General features: G+C 44.3%; 1 protein-coding gene and 1 long non-coding RNA gene across 3 annotated transcripts in view; one reads left to right on the forward strand and one right to left on the reverse strand.

The window, feature by feature from the left end:
* Positions 1-4480: 4480 nt before the first annotated feature.
* Positions 4481-21621, reverse strand: LOC138790473 (protein NDNF-like). Of its 2 annotated transcripts, none has more exons than XM_069969118.1 (4): positions 21512-21621; positions 15508-15717; positions 6734-6834; positions 4481-6084 (listed from the first exon to the last, which is right to left on the reverse strand). In XM_069969118.1, the coding sequence occupies exons 1-4, from the start codon at positions 21595-21597 to the stop codon at positions 4736-4738; spliced, it is 1746 nt and encodes a 581-aa protein (XP_069825219.1). In that variant the 5' UTR covers positions 21598-21621; the 3' UTR covers positions 4481-4735. The 2 variants fall into 2 exon arrangements, with proteins under 2 accessions (XP_069825219.1, XP_069825220.1); XM_069969119.1 differs by having other exon boundaries at positions 15508-15722; positions 21512-21603.
* Positions 17544-21665, forward strand: part of LOC138790499 (uncharacterized) — a 44065-nt gene continuing 39943 nt past the window's right edge. Inside the window, exon 1 of the long non-coding RNA XR_011363100.1 lies at positions 17544-17608. This is a non-coding gene — a long non-coding RNA (uncharacterized lncRNA). The remainder of the gene's footprint in view (positions 17609-21665) is intronic.

The raw sequence follows: 21665 nt of genomic DNA on the forward strand, positions 1-21665 counted from the left end.
AATGTTAGCTGGACAGAGACATAGAACACAAGGAAGTCAGGACTGGAAACAGGTATTGTTATATGCGTCAGACATCACTACACTACAACTGATCTCTACCACTTTATATGGAGTACAAAGTGTAATGGTAGAATGACCATGAATAAGATCACCAGAAGTAGTCACTATGCATTGACTCATGCACTCATGCCTTACTTACTTATGATTTTCAATAGGCTTGGGGGGGGGCTACTATTTCAGGTTTCGCCTCAGGCAGCAGAAAACCTGGAATCGGCCCTGTGTACATCAGTAACCATACCCTAAGCTGGACCCATTTCATACCTATGTTATACAAGTTGATATTTTTTCCTGGGACCATACAGTTAAATGGGTTATTCTAGGGGGACTATGGAGATGTTGAAGCTAGATGACCTGTATCATATGCAGACTGTGGATTGTTACGCTTCTTCCTCATCACTTTTTACTTCTTTTTTTTTTATACCGACTGTAGTTCCATTCTGACCACTAGAGGTCAATATGTCACCACCTTATGGCTCTGAAATAAGCTGAACCAGTTGCATCCACAACCACTAATCCCTTCCCACATTAATAATGGGAATTGTAATGAATACATGGAGTCTGTGTTTAGGAAGCTTTTGGCTCATGATCCCCATATTAATATTCTGGGTGTGCTGTATACAATAAAAAAAATATGCTGTGATAAATTGTGGGAAGAACCGAAACTCCTCCAAGGAATTGATGCTGGAGATGTAGTCAAGTAAAGTATTATTTCTGGCTGGTGGCATACTGGATATAGTAAATCACAGTAAAACTTACAACCACTATTCATACAAATGGAAATGGGGGGTGGGGGTGGGGGGGTCCTATTATGCAGTCTGTTTCCAAACCTAAAATACTGCATTTGGGCAGAAGGAATCCTCTGAGTATCATATTGGCGGCTGAGTGTTAGGCGGGGCTTCAGAGCAGAAAGATATAGAGATACTCCTTTAATTACAGGATACTTTTTGGTACTGTCATTTACTGTCATTTTTTTGAGTGCTCTTGTGTGGCACTATTATGCCAAATCTGGTCCCATAAATACTCGATTGGTGATAAATCTGGTGACCGGCAGCCAGGGAAGTGTTACGTTCTGGAGGAGACATTGCTGGGAAACCCTTTCTGTGTGGGGGCGACCATTATCCTGCAACTGGGAGCCATGAGAGACAACACATGTGGCTGCAGGATGTTCTGTACATATCACTGAGCTGTTAGTGTCCCTCGTATAACTACCAGGTGTGACCAGCTGTCATATGTGATGGCTGCCCACATCAGCAGGGGGCAGTATGTCCTCCTCACATCATCACATCAGCAGAGGGCAGTGGGTCTTCCTCCCATCATCAGTCAAGCAGGGGGCAGTGTTTCATTCCACAAGGCCTCCATACTCAAACCCGACCATTGTTGGATCTCAATCAGACCTGTATTAATTACTAGAGGATGCGTTTACAGTATAAAGTAGTATTTATTTATTCTAATTATTTAACTGTGTATTATGTACCTCTGTACTGTATGCATAGAAAAAAAAAGCGCTGCGGAATCTGTTGGCGCTATACAAATAAAATTATTATTATTATTATTATTATTATTATTATTATTATGTTTAGGTTTCTTTTTCACAACATCATTTCAAACTTAGGTGGCTGGCTTTAAAATTTAGGATTTGTAATGGGCGCCATAACACCAAATTTTCTTCGCTTAGCACCCGAAAATGGTCCGGGCAGACAGTGTAATGAAGGGGCCGTCTGTGTCTGGATGGTAGAAAAGGGTGTTGTTTATTCTATATAACTGTGTGGTCTTAGCCATCTTGGATCTGTTCACCATATGTACCCTCATGGAACCTCTTTGCCCAACATCTCCTAAAAGAATGGCCTAGATGGTTGGACTATTCATCAAATTGATCATCCTGTTTCTCCGAGTCCAGTGATGCTCCCCTGTCAAAGTCTGTTAACTGGGTAAAATATCTCTAAGTGTTTCATACAGTCATGTCTAGCAGTCAATGATTTCGCACCAAAAGGTACATTACCCCAAAGTAGCTTCTGAGACCCCTTCTATTGGGCAGTGGGGGGAGCACTGTTACACCCTATATGTTCAGGGGCATATAGCTATACGTATATAGCTGTATTACATTCAGGGGGCAAAATGTGTGTAGCTGTATTATTTTTGGGGGCACAGTATGTGTAGCTCTGTAACATTCCACCCGCGCCCGCTAATAGCCACGGTCCGCGGCTGCAGATAGCAGCTGAGAGTGGTGGGATACAGAGCGACCCCTCAGTGACGGGATATAGAGCGAGAGTCAAGGGACGACCCCTCTCTGTGTCCTTAAGGGGTTAAAGTCAATGGGGTCCGTCAGGCACCATCGTTGTCCGGCATGTAGTAGGTATACCTACTCTGTTTTGTTCAGTCTTTTGAAAGTCAATGCAGATGTAAACCCAGCCTTAGGCTAGTCTGAGCCCAGCCTAAATTGCATTGAATAACAAAAGATAGTAAAAAAAAATTGTTTTTTTTTACTCAATTTTTATTTAACATTGTAAATATAATTCAACAGAAACAATAAAAAAAATATAATAAATATTCTTTATTGCTGGTATTATGCCAAACAACAAGTGAGCACAGGCACAACCCCAAGATGGGTGTGATATGATTATTGCAGACTATAGCATTTTATGTTATATAACGCCAAGTATACCTTTTTTTCCTAAAATAAAAAGTAAAGCAGCTTTGCAATAGATTTTAATAAAACTAATTCCTATTGAATTGATTCTACAGCTCCTGCATGGACTATGTTTCCATGGCAACAGACAACAAGCAAACTATGTGTAGTGTAGTCCTGCAGTCTTATACTTTTTTTTTTCACTTGTCCCATACCTTTTACTAACCTATATTTTATAGTTTAACCAGAAGTAATTATGACTGCAGGGCCAGACTACACAGGCTTTGTTGTCTTTTACCATGGAAATACTTTGTCTTGGAGTTGTAGAAACAAAACTTGAGCAAAATCCCACCTCCTGCAGCTATAGACAGAGCATCTCTCCTTTTGAGGAGGCCACCAGCCACCACATTCAGGCGAAGAATTAATGGAGGACTCTCTCTCTCTCTCTCTCTCTCCATTCACTTCTATGGATGTTGTTGTGGTGCTATACTGTTTACGCAACTGCCATTAAAGTCAATTGAAGTCTCTTTGGCTGGTATTGGCTTCAAGACCACCAGCAAGCAAGCAAACTTTACAGGGCTGGGGACTACCCTTTATGAGGTGGCATCTTGTATATTCTTTATCCTTAATATTGGATTGTATAGGACATATCAATGCTATATAAATAAAACAGTGAGTATAATAAACGAATACCAACAGCGCTGTACATTTCCATCCAGTGTCCAATTAAAATAATAACATACCAAGTATTATACATTATTTACATCAACCTGCCATCTGGAGAAGTGAAGTAGTGTGAACAGTCACATGGACAGCCATTTTCTTTTTGATTAAAAGAGTAAAAAGATTGTCTGCTATTTGTTAGAATTTTTCTCATATTACCTAATCACAGGTTGAATTCACAGTCCACATATAATAATGCGTCATATGCTCACATGAAGGAGTAAGTAGAGAATCACAAAGCATCTCTATTCACAACACCAGGACCACAGACATGACCATGAAATGATCACCCCAAAAGTTACAAATTGTCACACAGCATCAAGAAGTTTATGCCTACGTGTTTCCTCCATCAAACAGTGGGATCCTCAGGGGACAGAAAACACAAGATGACAAATGTTGATAAATAGACAATGAGACAGATGTTCGGAGAGTAAATAGGGCCACGGTGATAGTAATTTTGTAAATGGCCACCAACATATTTTACCCTTATAGTCTTATTTTTTATGTACCCTGAAGAATCACACTCTTTGGTGTGGGAAATGTGCAGGGATAAACTTTTTCTTCCAAGAACCAAGATAGGATCAGCATATGTAATTGCTAAAATCTTTCCTTCTATCTTGTTTCTTGGAAGTCTGTCTACACACGCAATTGGAGTGGAGGATCATGCGTATTGGAGCCTGGGACCGGTGAGCTGGCATCATACACAGTTTCTGTATAAACTGTTTGTCCTATGTAAGAGTTAGTTGTGTTACTGTTGTTCATGCACTGGGGAAACCTGCTGTACTTTTTTGTTTTCTATATATATTCATTATTGTAACTTTTAGGATGATCATTTGCAGATTGGTTCTGTGGTCCTGCTGTCATGATTATGAGGTGCTATTTGATTTGAAGTGAATCATAGTAAAGGTGGTATACAATGTGATTCTGTCTTTGCTGATCACAGCTTGTCTAGAGATTGGGCCTGGTAACAAGTGTTCAGTTCCCCTGTGGCACCACCACATGTCCTACAAAGCATTGAAATCAATGTGGTGACCATGTATTGTACGGTACTCCAGAGAGACACTCTTTGCCGCTGCTCTCCACTCCACTCAATAAGGGTCCTATTGTCTTAACTTAGCAAAAGCCACCACAAAGCTGACGTTACTGTTGAAAAAATATTGTTCATATTGGTGCAATGAAAGATGGAAACGGAGCTGCTCAATAATTTCCACGATTGTTCGATCAAAATATGTACGTGATAAGTAATCGCCATAATATCTTATATGATGTTGAGAAGTAAGCTTGCAGTCTGCAATGTTCTTGAGATCAGATGTCCTCAAAATGAACTCAAGTACACCAATCCTGAGCCTTTACAACCTGACTTGGGAACTTTATTGTGTTATTATGGAGGCCGATAAAGTACAAGTCTACAAGATAGGATTTACCAGGTTTTAAATCGGTTATATTTTCTTCCAAAGTTGTTTGACTTCCAGCTTGTCGGCAAACCACCTTCTCAGCCCTTGACCGGGCATTGGTGTTCAGGCAGCTGTTCTGGTGTTTGTGTATAAGCTTCAGATCCAAATGATGTTCTAGATGTCTGGTGTAGATACAGTACTTGGTTCCGGGACCACTTCCAGTCCAGGTCACTGTGGCAGAGGAGCATGTTCTCTTAGATACAGACATGTTGATATCAGGAGGTAAGTTGGAAAATGGCAAATGGCTGTGTATAGTGGTAGTAAAGAGCTTCACCAAGCCTGGACCACCTTTACTGGATTTTAGGCTGATGATAAAGGGATCTCTTGGATTTCCGAGAAGTTTGAAATTGTGGGCTCCTTGAAGACTTTTAGAAACTTCAATTCGTCCATTTATCATGATTTGTATATGAACTTTATGGAGGCAGGAATGGACAAAAAGCCATCTTAGTCCACGGGAAGATGGATCAATGCTCATTATCTTAACACCTTTACGTTTCAGGAAAACGTTCACCATTTCTTCATCTGGAAGCTTTGGTACCTGGGATTTTGGTTTGGGCTTGGTCTCAGCAAAAGTACCGGTATAAGCCACGCTAGTCCCATCCTTAGAATTCATAGCAAACACGTCAAAGTAGTAAAGACTTTTAGGCTTTAGGCCATGTACAGTAGCGTTTAGAGAAGTCCCCACGCACATCTTTTGACCCCCTGCCGAGATTTTAGAAGACAAAAAGTTATCATCATCCACCTTCACGCTCTTATAGGACTTTGGGTGTGAAGATACTTTGCTTTTGGACTTTTCTATAATTGTATTCAGTGATTTCTTTCCCTTGGTATCCAAGTATTGTTCATGTTTTGCATCCAGCTCAGTGGCACACAACGTCTTGTAGTTATGTCTCCTATTAATAAACAGACAGTACTCAACTTCGGCCCCAGAGAGTCCCAAGCTCGGTTCCCAAGATAAATCAACTTTGTTTTCTTCCACAGAGAGGACATCTACCCGAGGGTCCTCAGGGAGAATTGGCCATGGAACAGACTCGTCCCCTTGGTTCCAGACAAAGACCTGAAAGCTGGTGTCGGTTTCAAGTGACATGAAGTCAAGAAAGTAATAGCCATCTGACGTCACTATGGATGAGAAGGATTCTTCTCCATTTCCTTTGAAAGAAAATATTTTCTGAGGGCCTATGTGATGATACTTTTTTTTAGGAATAAGGTGCTCTGAATAATCTAGAAAAAAAGAATGGAGAACTTATATTTACTTTTTTATATGTTACTATTTACTGCACAGAAATTTTTTAAAAGTGAAGATAAAGCGTCTATATTGATGATTTATTTAATAAAGTCTATTAGAATTATTTCTACATGTAATTAGTTATACATGTAATTACTAAAAATGGGCCACAGAGAGTGCCAAGCCTTTTCATGGATATGGCATAACCACCTTAGATTGAAAAAATATTTCAAGCTCCTTAGAAGAAGGGGTCTAGAATTGTAAAGAGATAAAAAACAGTTCCCCCAATGGGCCAAGTAAAAAATTATTTAAAGGGGTTATCCAGTGTTAATAAAAACATGGCCACTTTCTTCCAGAGACAACACGATTCTTTTCTCCAGTTCAGGTGTGGATTGCAATTAAGCTTCATTCACTTCAATGGAACTGGGTTGCAAAACCTGCACCCAAACTTGAGACAAGAGTTGTGCTGTTTCTGGAAGAAAGTGGCCATTTCTCATCTCTCTCCTGAGCGTCACATAATTTAGACACGTATTGCTCATGGAATATGGTTCCTTATGACCATCCAAATATACTGTGTAAGGATGGAGAATACTGATGGCAACATGCACACCTACATCCCATACTGGTACAAGCTCTACATCATACCCTGAGTGGAGAGGACGGACAGTGTCCACAGGATGGGCGATTCGCAGGGAGTCACTCTTATAGTTACAGCGTTCTGACTTTTGTTCACCGAAAAATAATACCTGCAGAAGGATGACATGAGATCCATAAATGTATTCAATCATATGTAAAGGATTTAACGGCAACTTAAAATGAAGGGGGGAAAAAAAGCCAAAAGGAAGCGTATTTTCAGTATGTTTGTTGGATCTGTGGATACTTATATGGTTGTATCACCACCAGGCCTGTGCATTGACCATACATTGGATTAATTCTTATAACTAGTAATCTTCTCTTCTGTTTCATTACACTTTTGCCTAGGATTAGTGACATCAATGTACCACACCATAAGGCATGACAAGCGTCTATCACCGTTAAGTGTTCCTGTCTGAGTGTTCTAAACTTGTGTCCTAGGGGGCGTCTGACTCTAGTGAGTGTTTCTACCTTGGTGTGCCAGGGGTGGTGTCGGTCAACGGTGAATGTTGCCGCTCAGGTGTGCTAGGGGGTATTTCCCAGGTGGCATCTGTCATTGGTGAGTGTTCCCGCTCAGGCGTGCTAGGGGGTATGTCCCAGGTGGCATCTGTCATTGGTGAGTGTTCCCGCTCAGGTGTGCTAGGGGGTATTTCCCAGGTGGCATCTGTCATTGGTGAGTGTTCCCGCTCAGGCGTGCTAGGGGGTATGTCCCAGGTGGCATCTGTCATTGGTGAGTGTTCCCGCTCAGGTGTGCTAGGGGGTATTTCCCAGGTGGCATGTCATTGGTGAGTGTTCCCGCTCAGGTGTGCTGGGGAGTATGTCCCAGGTGGCATCTGTCATTGTTGAGTGTTCCCGCTCAAGCGTGCTAGGGGGTATGTCCCAGGTGGCATCTGTCATTGTTGAGTGTTCCCGCTCAGGCGTGCCAGGGGGTATGTCCCAGGTGGCATCTGTCACCAGCTCGGGTGTGGTGGGCGTTTTACCCAGGTGGCATCTGTCTTTAGCGAGTTAATTATACTCTCCTGTGCCACAAGTTTTCTGTCTATGGTATATCCGCATATCATAACCTGTTGGGGTCCTTGAGGATGGGTTTGGGAAACACTGTCCTAGTAGAAGATGGTCTTCACTTGATCCCATTTCTTAATATAACTATAAATTGTAATACTGAGCCTGAAATACCCTGCATTGCCATAGAGTGAAATGGTAATGGCCTGAAATACCCTGCCTTGCCATAGAGTGATATGGTTATGGTTACGTATAACCCTGGCGTGAGCTTTGCCTCTTACTTCAAGCTATGTTATTATTGAAGTCTTGGGAGAAGCTCCTGACATATTTCCAGTGGAAGCTCGCAACGTTTCTCATTGTATAAGCTTACACTGGGATCCGCCTTGCAGTATAATGACATATTTTGGCCCAAAAGAGGCCTACCAATAGTGCTGGCCTAATCCAGGTAGAATGTAGCTTTGGAGCACTGTATTAAAACAAATCTCTGACCCCTATAAAGATATACAGTATTAAGAATTTAATTAGTACCACATGTTCACCTTAAAGGGGGTATTCCCATCTGGGGTAGTGAGAAATCACAGGGGGTCCGACCATTGCCCCCCCTATCTTGATATCTAAGACCCCCAAAATCTCTGCTGAAGGGATCCTCTGTGGAGCCCCCTGTGATCTCTTAGTTTTGCCCTTTCCTGTGCATACCGTGGATATGGAATCGCTACCTCAGATGGGAATACCCCTTTAAGTAGTTAACATTTAGGTTAGGCATCATACTAAGAAACAATATAAAAGATTCTGCTTAGTGATCCATGGTTTCCTGAAAATATTTTCTGCTAGTAAATTGTTCAACAGTAAATTAAGGATTAACATCTCAGGAACGTAAAAAAAAAAAAAAAAAAACTCTAAAGAGAAGTAATAGCTGCTCACATGCACGGAAGTAAAAATGGTTAAAAGTTAATATATAATACACAATATACATAGCTGGGAAATGTTGACTCAGCATTTAGCAGTAAATGAACCTTATATAACACGTGTGGCTTGCTGGTCACCAGTTCAAGAATGACGATGGCCTTAAAGGGGTACGCCAGAAAACAAAAAGTTATATAGATTTATAAATTACTTCTAATTAAAAATATCAAGTCTTCAAGTACTTATTAGCTGCTGTTTGTCCTGCAGGAAGTGGTGTATTATTTCCAGTCTGACACAGTGCTCTCTGCTGCCACCTCTGTCCATGTCAGGAACTGTCCAGAGCAGGAGAGGTTTTCTATGGCGATTTGCTACTACTGTTCTGGACATGATGGTCACAATGGTCAACAATTGGACATTATTGCTCTATCCAGCAATTTGCCCTCAATGTTGATAGCTAGAAACCCCCCTAGAAAATAATTACAACCTGTATTCATAGGCCTCAATGAGTGCAGTCATTTCTATAGACACAAGGCTGACTCTGCACACATTCCTCCATAAGGGAAGAATAAACACAGTAGAGTGAACGGGAACCAAGCAGTTAACGTGGACTTGGCTATTACTCTCCTATTTGTTTGCATTCAGTTACTGGGAACAAGTGAGTAAACTTTGTCCTACGACAGCCCAACCGGTGAACTCTTTATCACACGAAAACATCATCATATCGTGTAACACGGGGCACAGGAACGGGACAGGAATGTGCAATATATGACTTGGCCGAGCTTCCAGAGCATTTCACAGGGAGAAATGATCTCATCCTGGAAACTGCGCCCGGGAAGTATCTGTAAATACATAGATATATAGATATTAGAGATGAGCGAACCGGGTTCGGGTTGGAGTCCATCCGAACCCGAACGTTCGGTATTTGATTAGCGGTGGCTGCTGAACTTGGATAAAGCTCTAAGGTTGTCTGGAAAACATGGATACAGCCAATGACAATATCCATGTTTTCCACATAGCCTTAGGGCTTCATTCAAGGTCAGCAGCCACTGCTAATCAAATGCCGATCGTTCGGATGGACTCGAACCTGAACCCGGTTCGCTCATCTCTAGCCATGACCCATGCATTGAAGTGCTTACTGCATCACTGTTTCTGTGGGTGTTAGTGAGACCTTGTCCACTCACCCTGTTAGACCACTCGCTGGCTCTCCTCCTCTGCTATAAACCACAAGTTGGCCATGAACGTTAAATAGTTGTGGGCAGAACATTCCTCTGGCCGACAGCTATCCCTCCACTGAAAACATTTGACAAGTTTGCTTGTTTATTTTTTTAATAATAAATCTGGGAACAAGGAATTAAAGGGGTACTCCAGCGGGGGGGGGGGGGGTGGGGGGGGCACTTTTGTGCTGGGATCGGGGAGGAGGTGGCCAAGGGAAAAGACGTCCACTCACCTCCCTGGTGTGAGTCCCAGAACAAAAGTGCCCCCCCCCCGGGGGAGTACCCCTTTAAACATCTTGAAACTCAGCCAGCCCTACCCTTCTTTCTCTTTATAACTGTTCTCAGGAAAGAGTTGGGAGACCCTTGCAGTCGCTGGTCAGCCAGACCCAGGTTAGGTCAACCTCTATGTAGTGTGTATACAGGGGGCAATACCAACCTTGGTGCACTGTGTGGTGGCTGACACTCTAAATGGATATACTATAATGGGGCAGTATAACTGTGAGCAGTATTGTTGAGGGGACTCTGGCACTGGCATTATTGGAGGCCACTGTAGTGGGCATTGATGGTGGACTTTGTCTTGCACTGTGTGTTGGGAGGTGGGTAGTGGGTAGGTCTAAAAGGGTAGAACAAACTGACTATACCACCCAAATGGTCCCCCAAATTTATGGATTTGGACACAGGTCTGTTAGGACCCTATTACACAGGACGATTATTGTGCAAATTATCATATCGTTCAAATTTAAACGATAATTGTTTTGTGTAAATGCAGGCAACGATCAAACGACCAAAGAGAAATCGTTCATAGTTCGTTTGGTGCTGACTCCAAAATCCTCGTTAATCGTGCCCTAATCGTTCGCTGTAATTCCGCATTAGTTCACTAATCGCTCAGTGTAATTCCGCACGGTTCCTTCTTTTGCTGGGATCAGATGGAGGAAATGATCATAGTAACAACTAACGACTATCATTCTGTGCAATATAGTGAATGATTTCAGGTTTTGTTTGCGATAATTTATTGTTAAAAATCGCTTTGTCTACTACAGCGGTGGGGAACCTCCAGCCCGCGGGCCCCATCCGACCCCTGAGACCTCCCGATGCGGCTCCCCTGTAGCGTGCACGCCGTGGGACAGGAGCCGGCATTCACAGCATCTTCCTGTGTCTGTGACGACTGTTAGACACAGGAGGATGCTGTCTGTGCCATCCCCACCAGAGCGATGCACGTCTTCCTTCTCCTGCGGGCCGCACGCGATGACGTCATTTTTTTTTATTTGGGACAGGCACTAGGGGTTAACTATGCTACCAGGGACATGACTGGGGGGTGGGTTAACTAGGCTACCAGGGCCAGTTGGATTCTGCTATCTGATTTACGATTTTGTATTTGCTTACGATGCTCCAATTGTCATGGAAACTTTCCTTCTTGTCTGTTTGTAAGAAAAACTATAATAAAAATGATCTGATTTAAAAAACTAGGCTACCAGGGACATGACTGGGGGGGGGGGGGGGGTTAACTAGGCTACCAGGGACATGCCTGGGGGGTTAACTAGGCTACCAGGGACATGACTGAGGGGGTTAACTAGGCTACCAGGGACATGACTGGGGGGGGTTGACTAGAATACCAGGGACATGACTGGGGGGGGGGGGGCGGCGGGTAACTAGGCTACCAGGGACATGACTGGGGGGTTAACTAGGCTACCAGGGACATGACTGGGGGGTTAACTAGGCTACCAGGGACATGACTGGGGGGTTAACTAGGCTACCAGGGACATGCCTGGGGGGGTAAACTAGGCTACCAGGGACATAACTGAGGGGGTTAACTAGGCTACCAGGGACATGCCTGGGGGGGTTAACTAGGCTACCAGGGACATGACTGGGGGGGCGGGGTAACTAGGCTACCAGGGACATGCCTGGGGGGGGGGGGTTAACTAGGCTACCAAGGACATGAATGGGGGGTTAACTAGGCTACCAAGGACATGGATGGGGGGTTAACTAGGCTACCAGGGACATGACTGGGGGGGTTAACTAGGCTACCAGGGACATGACTGGGAGGGGGTTAACTAGGCTACCAGGCACATGACTGTGGGGGGGGGGGGGTGTTAACTAGGCTACCAGGGACATGCCTGGGGGGGGGTTAACTAGGCTACCAGGCACATGATTGTGTGTGTGTGTGGGGGGGGGGTTGTAACTAGGCTACCAGGGACATGACTGGGGGGGCGGGGTAACTAGGCTACCAGGGACATGCCTGGGGGGGGTTAACTAGGCTACCAGGGAAATGACTGGGGGGGTTAACTAGGCTACCAGGGAAATGACTGGGGGGGGGGGGGGGGGGGGGGGGTTAACTAGGCTACCAGGGACATCACGGGGGGGGGGGGTAACTAGGCTACCAGGGAAATGACTGGGGGGGGGGTAACTAGGCTACCAGGGACATGACTGGGGGTTAACTAGAATACCAGGGACATGACTGGGGGGTTAACTAGGCTACCAGGGACATGCCTGGGGGGGTTAACTAGGCTACCAAGGACATGAATGGGGGGTTAACTAGGCTACCAAGGACATGGATGGGGGGTTAACTAGGCTAACAGGGACATCACTGGGGGGTTAACTAGGCTACCAGGGACATGACTGGGGGGTTAACTAGACTACAAGGGGCATGACTTTGGGGTTAACTAGACTACAAGGGGCATCACTGGGGGTTAACTGCAATAGCAGGGGCACTAGGGGAACAATACTTTGCCTTGCCCTGGGCGCTGCAAACCCACACTACAAACTGCCGCGCACAGAATGCGGCCCTCGAATGATTTTATTAATGTCCGACTGGCCCTCGACATGGAAAAGGTTCCCCACCCCTGGTCTAATAGGACCCTTAATCCTAAGGGCCATATAATTCTGAGGTTGGGTTAACAAAAGCATAATATGGACCCATTATTGCATCTGTTTTAAAATGCATCCTTATTCCACTTGTGACCCCGGCCTATAGCTGGCTCTGGTTGCACGGGACACTTTTGTCCCTGAAGTTGTTGCAAAACTACAATTCCCATCATACCTGGGCGGCCAAAGCTTTGTCTTTGGTTGTCAGGGCATGATGGGAATTGTATTGATGAAGGTTGCCCATAACTGCCCTTATCTGAAGTAACTAATTCTGGGGTGGCCGACTACAACCCGTTCATTTTAGCAAAAGAGCGCCGATCTGCTAAATTGTTTACTGAACCTATTAGACAGCTCGATAATCGGGCAGTAAGGGCTTCATGGACATAATTAATGATGTCCATGCAGCCCTTGCCCAAACATCTGATACCTTACCTCTCCCCGCTCCCGGTCTTCTCTCCTGCAGCTAAGGTATCAGGTGTTTGGGGAATCGTCAGCCGTCTACCGCGCATCGCTATTAGACGTATCGATGCACGGTCGGTGCCCAGCGATTTTAGGTCCAGACTTAAACCAACGATCAGCCGATGATTGTTTCATCGGCTGATCGTTGTCTCTATTACAGGGAGCGATAGGGCCCTTAGTATTTCACAGGTGATATAATTATACTCATCAGTGCATCAGGTATCACAGGTGTTCTTTGTATGGGATATCCTCAAAACATGACCTTTTGGTGGCCATGAGGACTGCAATTGAGAAGCACTGGTTTATCCCATGCATAGTCCCTCACCACTGACATTTATAAGGGTGGGCACTTTGCAGTCCTATTTAGTTCAATGGAGTGCAACTGTGCACATGGCCTGCTGTAACCAGCCCAGTCATGTTCCCAATGTGGTTAAATAAATCGGGTGGTATACCATTAGAAAACCATGGCTTACTTCCAAAAACAGCATCACTCATGTCCATGGGCTGTGTTTGGTTTTGAACTTTAACTTCATTCAATCATATGAGAGTGAACTGCAGTACCAGCCACAGTCTATGGAGAGGAGTGGCGCTGTTTACTGCAAGGTCGCACTCGCAGCCGTATCTAATCTCAAACCAATTGTAAAATATTTGCAGAAAATGATTGTGACCTACAGAATGCCCAAGAGATCATTGAGCCAACTCTGTACAACATGCACCAAGTGAGTAATAAATGCACTGTCTGTAGCCATCTGCGCTATGACTGTACAGAGACTCCCAGAACTGATGTATTACTCATTACATCCTATTCAGGGTAAGGTAATATAAGGACAGGACCAAGCTCTGACTAGAAGACTATTACGGTCTTCATGATGACAACAAACCCACCCCAGTGTTGAGAGGTTCATTGCAGGTAACACTTACCATAGTATTTACGAGGGCTCTTGCGGCCACAATAAATTCTTCATGTTACAGTGATACAGAGGCGTAACATGAAGCTCCTCTTCCCATTAGGCGTAAGAGAGCCCCCAACTATCACACATTTATAACCCCCTAACTATCACAAATGATTTATAATACTGCAGGACCCTTTGGGCCAACTATAGCTATTGGTTTGGGTATGCAAAAGAAGAGCCCGTGGAGCCTCATCAAATAGTCTAAAAACACAGGACTAGCCAGATATCCCTCCGGTGAGGGCCCAGCAAAGGGGTGGCTCCTGTAAGGAAACCACCAAAACCACCATATTAAGTGGCCCTATAAGTCAGTGTAATGACAAGGGAAAAACCAAGGCCAGATATCCATCCACATACAGCTGTTTCGGGGTGTTGCCCCTCATCAGTGTGGAGCCGGATTCTGGCTAGGTGGGAGCAATGCCTAGTAGAGCCATAAGAGGAACAGATCGCTGATGTCAGGGATATCTGGCTAGTTCTGTGTTTCAAGACTTTTTGATGAGGCTTCACAGGCTCTTCTTTTGCATATTCATGTTTCTCAGGGGGCAATGCACCTAGGATTTCACTGCATTGAGCGCTTTCACTAGCAGCCGGCTGTGTTATCGTTTGGCTGGTCTCCCTGAGATCAGCGATCTGTTTCTCTTATTGGTTTGGGTAGAACCACAATCCCTGCACTACTTAAAGTTACTAGTGAACTGTACCAGGAAACATTCAGAATATCTTTAAAAACAGCCATTTTCTTTTATGGCATAATTACTCCTTAAAGGAATACTAGACCTAGAAAGGGATAAGAAAAATACACAGGAGATAATCTTCTTCTCGCTCTATGTAGGACACTGTCCTTGAAAAACAATCTTGTAGGAATCCTGTAGAGAATACAGGGGTTAATATACTACTTATCTCTTCCGTTTATAGAGAAGGAGCAGTTAAGAGGTGGGGCTTAACTAAGGGGGAGGAGTTTAACAATGCAGACAGGACAGAGGGAGAAGGCTCCTGCTGCAGCCAGATGGTTTACAGTCAGACACATGATACCGAGGAGGGCCACATGTCTTCTCTCTCTTTAGTTAACCTATATATGGTATTAAAAAATGGATTTTGGACCGCCCCCCATAGTGGATGATGAAGCACCACGCAGTACAGATTATGTCAGATGCCAAGTGTGAACCTATAACAATCAGTTAGCTTGAATGCGCTCCAACAGTGAATAGTGTAGATCCTATAATAATTGAATCCACTAGTACTATACAACATGATGATACAATAGAATACATAGACTATTGAGGTTAATAGTTGACATCATATGTCTGGGATAACTATGATAATACCATTCATCTTGTGTCTGGCCTGTACTGACTCATCTTATAACTCTAGACAAAGGTATATGGAAGTGTTTGCTTACCTGACTGGCTTGTCCAAGGATAGAAATCCATCCACTAGTTGCCCTACGGCAAGAGGCCTCCTGATATCTCCCATATGGTTAGAGTGCACTGAATAAATGGCATGAGCCATATGACCACCCAGACCGTAGTCCAATGGGTAAATGGAAAGAAACAGGACCAGGATGACTTTCTCCATGGTTGATGGATATGATGCTGTCACATAAGTCCGTCTGCACTGAAATAAAATATGACGTTAGCTATAAAAGTCTATGGAAAAAACGCTTTATGTACCATGTATTTAAAGACAACATAATGCATTATGGGCCTTTTCCTATACATCTGGTCTTAGACTAAGACTATTGTATTGTATTGTATTGAATCAGAAGCATTGCCATATATAATGTATGTGCTGTAGAAGCAGATGCTGTATATAGACATTCACATACACAGTCCAATGCCCTAGGATAATGTAAATGAATGCAGGAACAGAATATGCAGTCTTCGTTTTTTAAAGTACCAGACGTGATGGTGTAACCATCTTGTGGGAGCCACAATAATAGCTATCTCATTCAATTAGGAACATGGCACTGGACCATGGGTTTTGCAGCTCAGCACACTTAAAGTGAATGGAGCTGATGACAGTGTGTGTGTGTGTGGGGGGGGGGGGGGGGGGGGGAGGGGGGGGGGGCGCTATTTTTCAGGAATAGTCGTGCGATTTTTAATCCTGGATAACCCCTTAAACTTATCATTAAAGGACCAAAGTGGAAAATCCCTTTAATTGATGTGACTTGCAAATTTCTAATATAAAGTAGTCATGCATTTTCACATTTATTTAGTCAGTAGTCATCTCTCTGTACCTCACTATACACATGGCTAAATGTTTATGTATTTTGTATGATAAGGAGAGGAGTAAGCTGTAGCCAGACACATCTGGCTGCGGCTTATCTCTCCCAGAAGAATTGGGTCGGAAAGTAAAAGTACAACACAGCCAATCCTTCTTTCTACCGACTTCATTTGCTGGTGTAGAATTGGGAAGCTGACATACACTGCCTTAGACAGTCAGTCAAATCTGCTGAAGGGCCCAATCAGAATATTCTTTATGGGGAGTGGTAAACGAATGCCAGACAGCTCTGGCAGCAGCTTTTCCTTCTGAAAACAAAGGGGTCGGGCAGTGATTTTCTATTACACCCGACCACTATCTCCACTGACATCATCGGTGGAGTGTTGGAAGAGCCCCATACCGCCATATAAGTATAAAGTCGATCTTATCCTGGTAATCTCACAGATGTGGCACCCTGTAATAGTGCATACTATCAACCTGTCATGTATGTGAACTTATAAAAACTAGTGTCACAGAATCACATTTAAAATATAACCTTTATTAAGTATTAGGATAAAACAATTTAACAAAATAGTAATGACCAGGCCCTGTCCGTCCTCTATGAGGCAGGCAGCCACTGAGTTCGCACCAACAATCAGTTGGTTGGTGTATATACGGTACCAGTCTTGAAATGTGTGTCTCGACATGTTTTACCTGGACAGTTGGTTGGGTTCCTCAGGGGACTAAGACCAAAGATACTAGTCAGATGATATACAATGATTTATACTAGGCGTGATAACCAATTTATCAGTGTGTCGGTATCTGGAATGTCAAAAGTTTTAAATCCAAAACACCTATAGACTGGTCAATCTGACCTCCGATAAACACTTGAAGCATCATGTTTCCAGTCCAATTACAGTGTATGGTCAACAATTAAATCACCACATGCCCCATATCACAATATATAGATGAACTCCATGCAGCAACACCTAATACCAAGTCAGGCAGATACCCCCACACTGATAAATCATTGTATATCATCTGACTAGTATATTTGGTCTTAGTCTCCTGAGGAACCCGGCCGACTGTCCGGGTGAAACTCGTTGAGACATACACGTTTCAAGATCGGTATATACACCAACCAACTTGTTGGTACATACTGGGTGGGTTGACCTAGGTCTTGGATCCACAAGTAAGCCTAGTGTGTATAGTAACCTTGACAACCATAGTAGAATCTACAATGGCAGCCATATTGTTTATCACCCATCTGTCTGAACAGGATTTCTAACCTCTTGACAGAGGTCAGTGATGTATAACGCTTTGTGATAAGCTTGCTCTTTACCAAATGGCTGAAGTATTTTTCACAATCTTAAATGTCGTTCTTAAAGGGCTGACGTGTGACACGTAACTTTTATTACTGCCATTGGGAATATTAAGTAAAATGGCATCATATCTCTGTCTAGCATTATCGAGAGGGGGAAAAAAATCGGCAGATCGTGCGCCTTTCTTTAAGAATTTGTGATATTATTTGCTCGCTTTGCGCCCTTACAGTTGCCATGGAAACCGAGAGATAATCACAAACCCATCTAGTTAGTCAGCGAGGTAACAAAAGGCTCCAGATAAGGAGAAGGAAAGTGTTTTCTGCGGCTAGATGTTCAGCCTCTCAGCTTCCATCCTGCTTTTTATGATATATTCCTATTAAGAAGCTCAGGTGTGACAGGGGGCGACCTGCCAATTTCCAGCCGCACCCATGGCTATAACACCTTAGATGGCCCTGTCACAGCTTGCAAGAGTAGGTTTATAGGAGATACAGATGATAGAAGACTATATTATGTAGGAGTGTATGTCCCCTATACTGATGATAGATGAGCTGTATGCAGGGGTGTCAAACTCGTGGCTCTCCAGCTGTAACAAGACTACTATTCCCAACTTTGGCTGATGGGCATTGTAGTTTCGCAACAGCTGCAATGCTGTAAGTTTAACCCCTCTGATCTAGGGTCACCACAGGTATTTGTCTAGAGCTGAATCCACAATTTTGTTGGTTGCTATTAGAAACCATCAACAAACTTGTTGACAGACACGCCCCTAACAGCTTGGCTAATATTGGTCTGGGTTTATTTTTCCAATGTAAAGTGTAAAGGTGGCCATACTCCTTCAAAAGCTGTCAGCAGAATGTTTGCTCGGCCGACAACTATCTCTCCCAACCCCCCCCATACACATCAACTTTCACGTATGAAGAAAGCTGCTACAAGACAGCTTTGATGGCGGTTTATCTCTCTGAGAAGAAAAGAGTTAGGCAGTAAAAAAAAAACTAACAAGCCTGATCCATGCCTTTGCTGACATCAAGTGTTGAGTAGAGGGTTAAAGGGTATTCCCATTGCAACTAACATAAGTATAAATAATACTAAGTATAACTATATTAGATGAGATGGGAATAGCCCTCAAGAAACCTGTAATTGTCATGCTTCCTGAACCACCACAAGTCATCAGGACTTCTCCAGATTGATTTTCTGAGCCCGACCAGCCATAATTGATAATAAGGTTACGGTAGCATGAAAATAACGGGTTCCCTTTAAAGGGGTTTTACGATTTAAAGGAGAAGTCCAGCCAATTTTAAAATCTGTCAGCCGGCAGGGGGGAATCTGATCAGAAGTAGGAACTTACCTTTCCCCGTGCCCATGGTGAGCAGCAAGACCGGCGAGACCCCCCCTAGTTGAGATGACATCACAGTGACTCGGGCGGGAAGCCACTCCAGTCACTGACTGGCTGAACGGCCAGTCCATCAGCTGGGTCGTGACATGTTGGCACCGGAGATCCCAGAGCCTGATGGGGGTCCTGAGGCTGGTCTTGCCGCTCACCCCAGGCACGGAGAGAGGTAAGTTCATACACCTGATCAAATTCCCCCCTGCCTCTGCCCGACTTCTCCTTTAAAAATACTTGTCCCCTATCCACATATACAGTAGGTGACAAGTAGGAGATTGAGGGAAGTCACAAGCCGGGTTGCCAATAGAGAGATCCCCAGGGGGGCACAGAGGTTGGACACCCCCCCAACCCCCCCCGCCCGCAATCTCATACTTGTACCCTCTCCTGTGGATAGGGGACAAGTATTTTTAAATCGTCAAACCCCTTTAAGTGTAAAGACTGCACTATACAGAAAGGGACACTGGGAGATTTCAGTCCTGAAGCCCGTAGAATTGTAAATGCAGCTATAGATTTGATTAGTGTTATGCATCAAACCTATATCAGGACTGGAAGCTAAACACTGGGGAAAGTCATGGAGAAAGGTATACTTCTCCAATTCTTTTCATCCACTGCTGAATTTGGCTTCAAAACTATAATACAGGCTGGGACACACTCACTTTTTATTTATTTATTTTTATTTTTTTTGGGGGGGGGGGACTTATGGTGGACGTGGTCATTGTTGGGAATATTAAACGGACGGTTTAGGAGTAAGCGAGTGCATGGCTGGCTGGAGAGATTTGAGGTGGCATCTTTTCTGGACGATGCATAGGGCATTCTAGGGGGCATCTGAGACACTCTATGGGGGTATTAGAGGGTTATACATTAATTTGTATCTATGGTCGGACTATGCTTGTTCACACTAAGGGATTATAGTCAGACACATATAAAAAACATTGAAGCATTGCACCCACCAATGTATTAAAACCATCTACTGCTATCTGTTAAAAGAGTTTTTACATAATGGTAGGATAGGTAATACGTTCTTGATTAATGGAAGAACCTCCCCTTCCCTGATCACAGGGGTCCTGAGGGTGCTCATCATCTATTAGGGTCCTGAGGGTGCTCAACATCTATGCAGGTCCTGAGGGTGCTCATCATCTATGGGGATCCTGAGGGTGCTCATCATCTATTAGGGTCCTGAGGGTGCTCAACATCTATGGGGTCCTGAGGGTGCTCATCATCTATGCAGGTCCTGAGGGTGCTCATCATCTATTAGGGTCCTGAGGGTGCTCAACATCTATGTGGGTCCTGAGGGTGCTCATCATCTATGTGGGTCCTGAGGGTGCTCATCATCTATTAGGGTCCTGAGGGTGCTCAACATCTATGTGGGTCCTGAGGGTGCTCATCATCTATGTGGGTCCTGAGGGTGCTCATCATCTATGTGGGTCCTAAAGGGTGCTCATCATCTAAGTGGGTCCTGAGGGTGCTCATCATGTATGGGGGTCCTGAGGGTGCTCATCATCTATGGGGTCCTGAGGGTGCTCATCATCTATGGGGGTCCTGAGGGTGCTCATCATCTATTAGGGTCCTGAGGGTGCTCAACATCTATGCAGGTCCTGAGGGTGCTCATCATCTATGGGGATCCTGAGGGTGCTCATCATCTATTAGGGTCCTGAGGGTGCTCAACATCTATGGGGTCCTGAGGGTGCTCATCATCTATGGGGGTCCTGAGGGTGCTCATCATCTATTAGGGTCCTGAGGGTGCTCAACATCTATGCAGGTCCTGAGGGTGCTCATCATCTATGGGGATCCTGAGGGTGCTCATCATCTATTAGGGTCCTGAGGGTGCTCAACATCTATGGGGTCCTGAGGGTGCTCATCATCTATGCAGGTCCTGAGGGTGCTCATCATCTATTAGGGTCCTGAGGGTGCTCAACATCTATGTGGGTCCTGAGGGTGCTCATCATCTATGTGGGTCCTGAGGGTGCTCATCATCTATGTGGGTCCTAAAGGGTGCTCATCATCTAAGTGGGTCCTGAGGGTGCTCATCATGTATGGGGGTCCTGAGGGTGCTCATCATCTATGGGGTCCTGAGGGTGCTCATCATCTATGGGGGTCCTGAGGGTGCTCATCATCTATTAGGGTCCTGAGGGTGCTCAACATCTATGTGGGTCCTGAGGGTGCTCATCATCTATGGGGGTCCCTGTGGTCAGATCTCCACCAATCTGCCAACATGGGAAAACTTCTTTAACAAGAGTAGTTTAGAAGACAAGTGATAAGAAACATAATCCATATACTGAAGCATCACGTATTCCTAGAGAACTTAAAGGGGAGCTCTGATTTTATGTTCATTGAACATGATGCGCACAATCATAAGAGACTTAAGGTTGTTGATTGAGTATTGGAATATTGATCTTTGTTTACAAATCTTGCATCCAGGAGGAAGTTCTCTAAAGTTGGCATTCCCCTTTAAGGTGCTATCTTGTCAGAAAGTACAAAAAAACGAGCACTTTTCCCCTTACCTGAGAAGGTGTCCTGTCCTGGACTGTCTGCACTGTATCAGATCTGCCCAATGGATATCGTGCTGTACTCTATTTACCTGTCCCATGTATGGCAGCACACACAGAAATAGCAATGTTCTCCTGACGCGGCCGCGCCCCGTACAGACACACCTGC

The sequence above is a fragment of the Dendropsophus ebraccatus genome, chromosome 1 (assembly GCF_027789765.1).
Source record: "Dendropsophus ebraccatus isolate aDenEbr1 chromosome 1, aDenEbr1.pat, whole genome shotgun sequence".
Lineage (NCBI taxonomy): Eukaryota > Metazoa > Chordata > Amphibia > Anura > Hylidae > Dendropsophus > Dendropsophus ebraccatus.

What these genes read in the sequence shown, in the direction of transcription:
- LOC138790473 (XM_069969118.1), bottom strand. Translation starts at nt 21,597, where the DNA reads ATGGGACAGGTAAATAGAGTACAGCACGATATCCATTGGGCAGATCTG. An exon ending in AGGACAGGACACCTTCTCAG is followed by an intron (nt 15,718 to 21,511) that starts GTAAGGGGAAAA and finishes ATTTCAGTGCAG; the next exon opens with ACGGACTTATGTGACAGCAT. An exon ending in GTCCGTCCTCTCCACTCAGG is followed by an intron (nt 6,085 to 6,733) that starts GTATGATGTAGA and finishes CTTTTTTTCTAG; the next exon opens with ATTATTCAGAGCACCTTATT.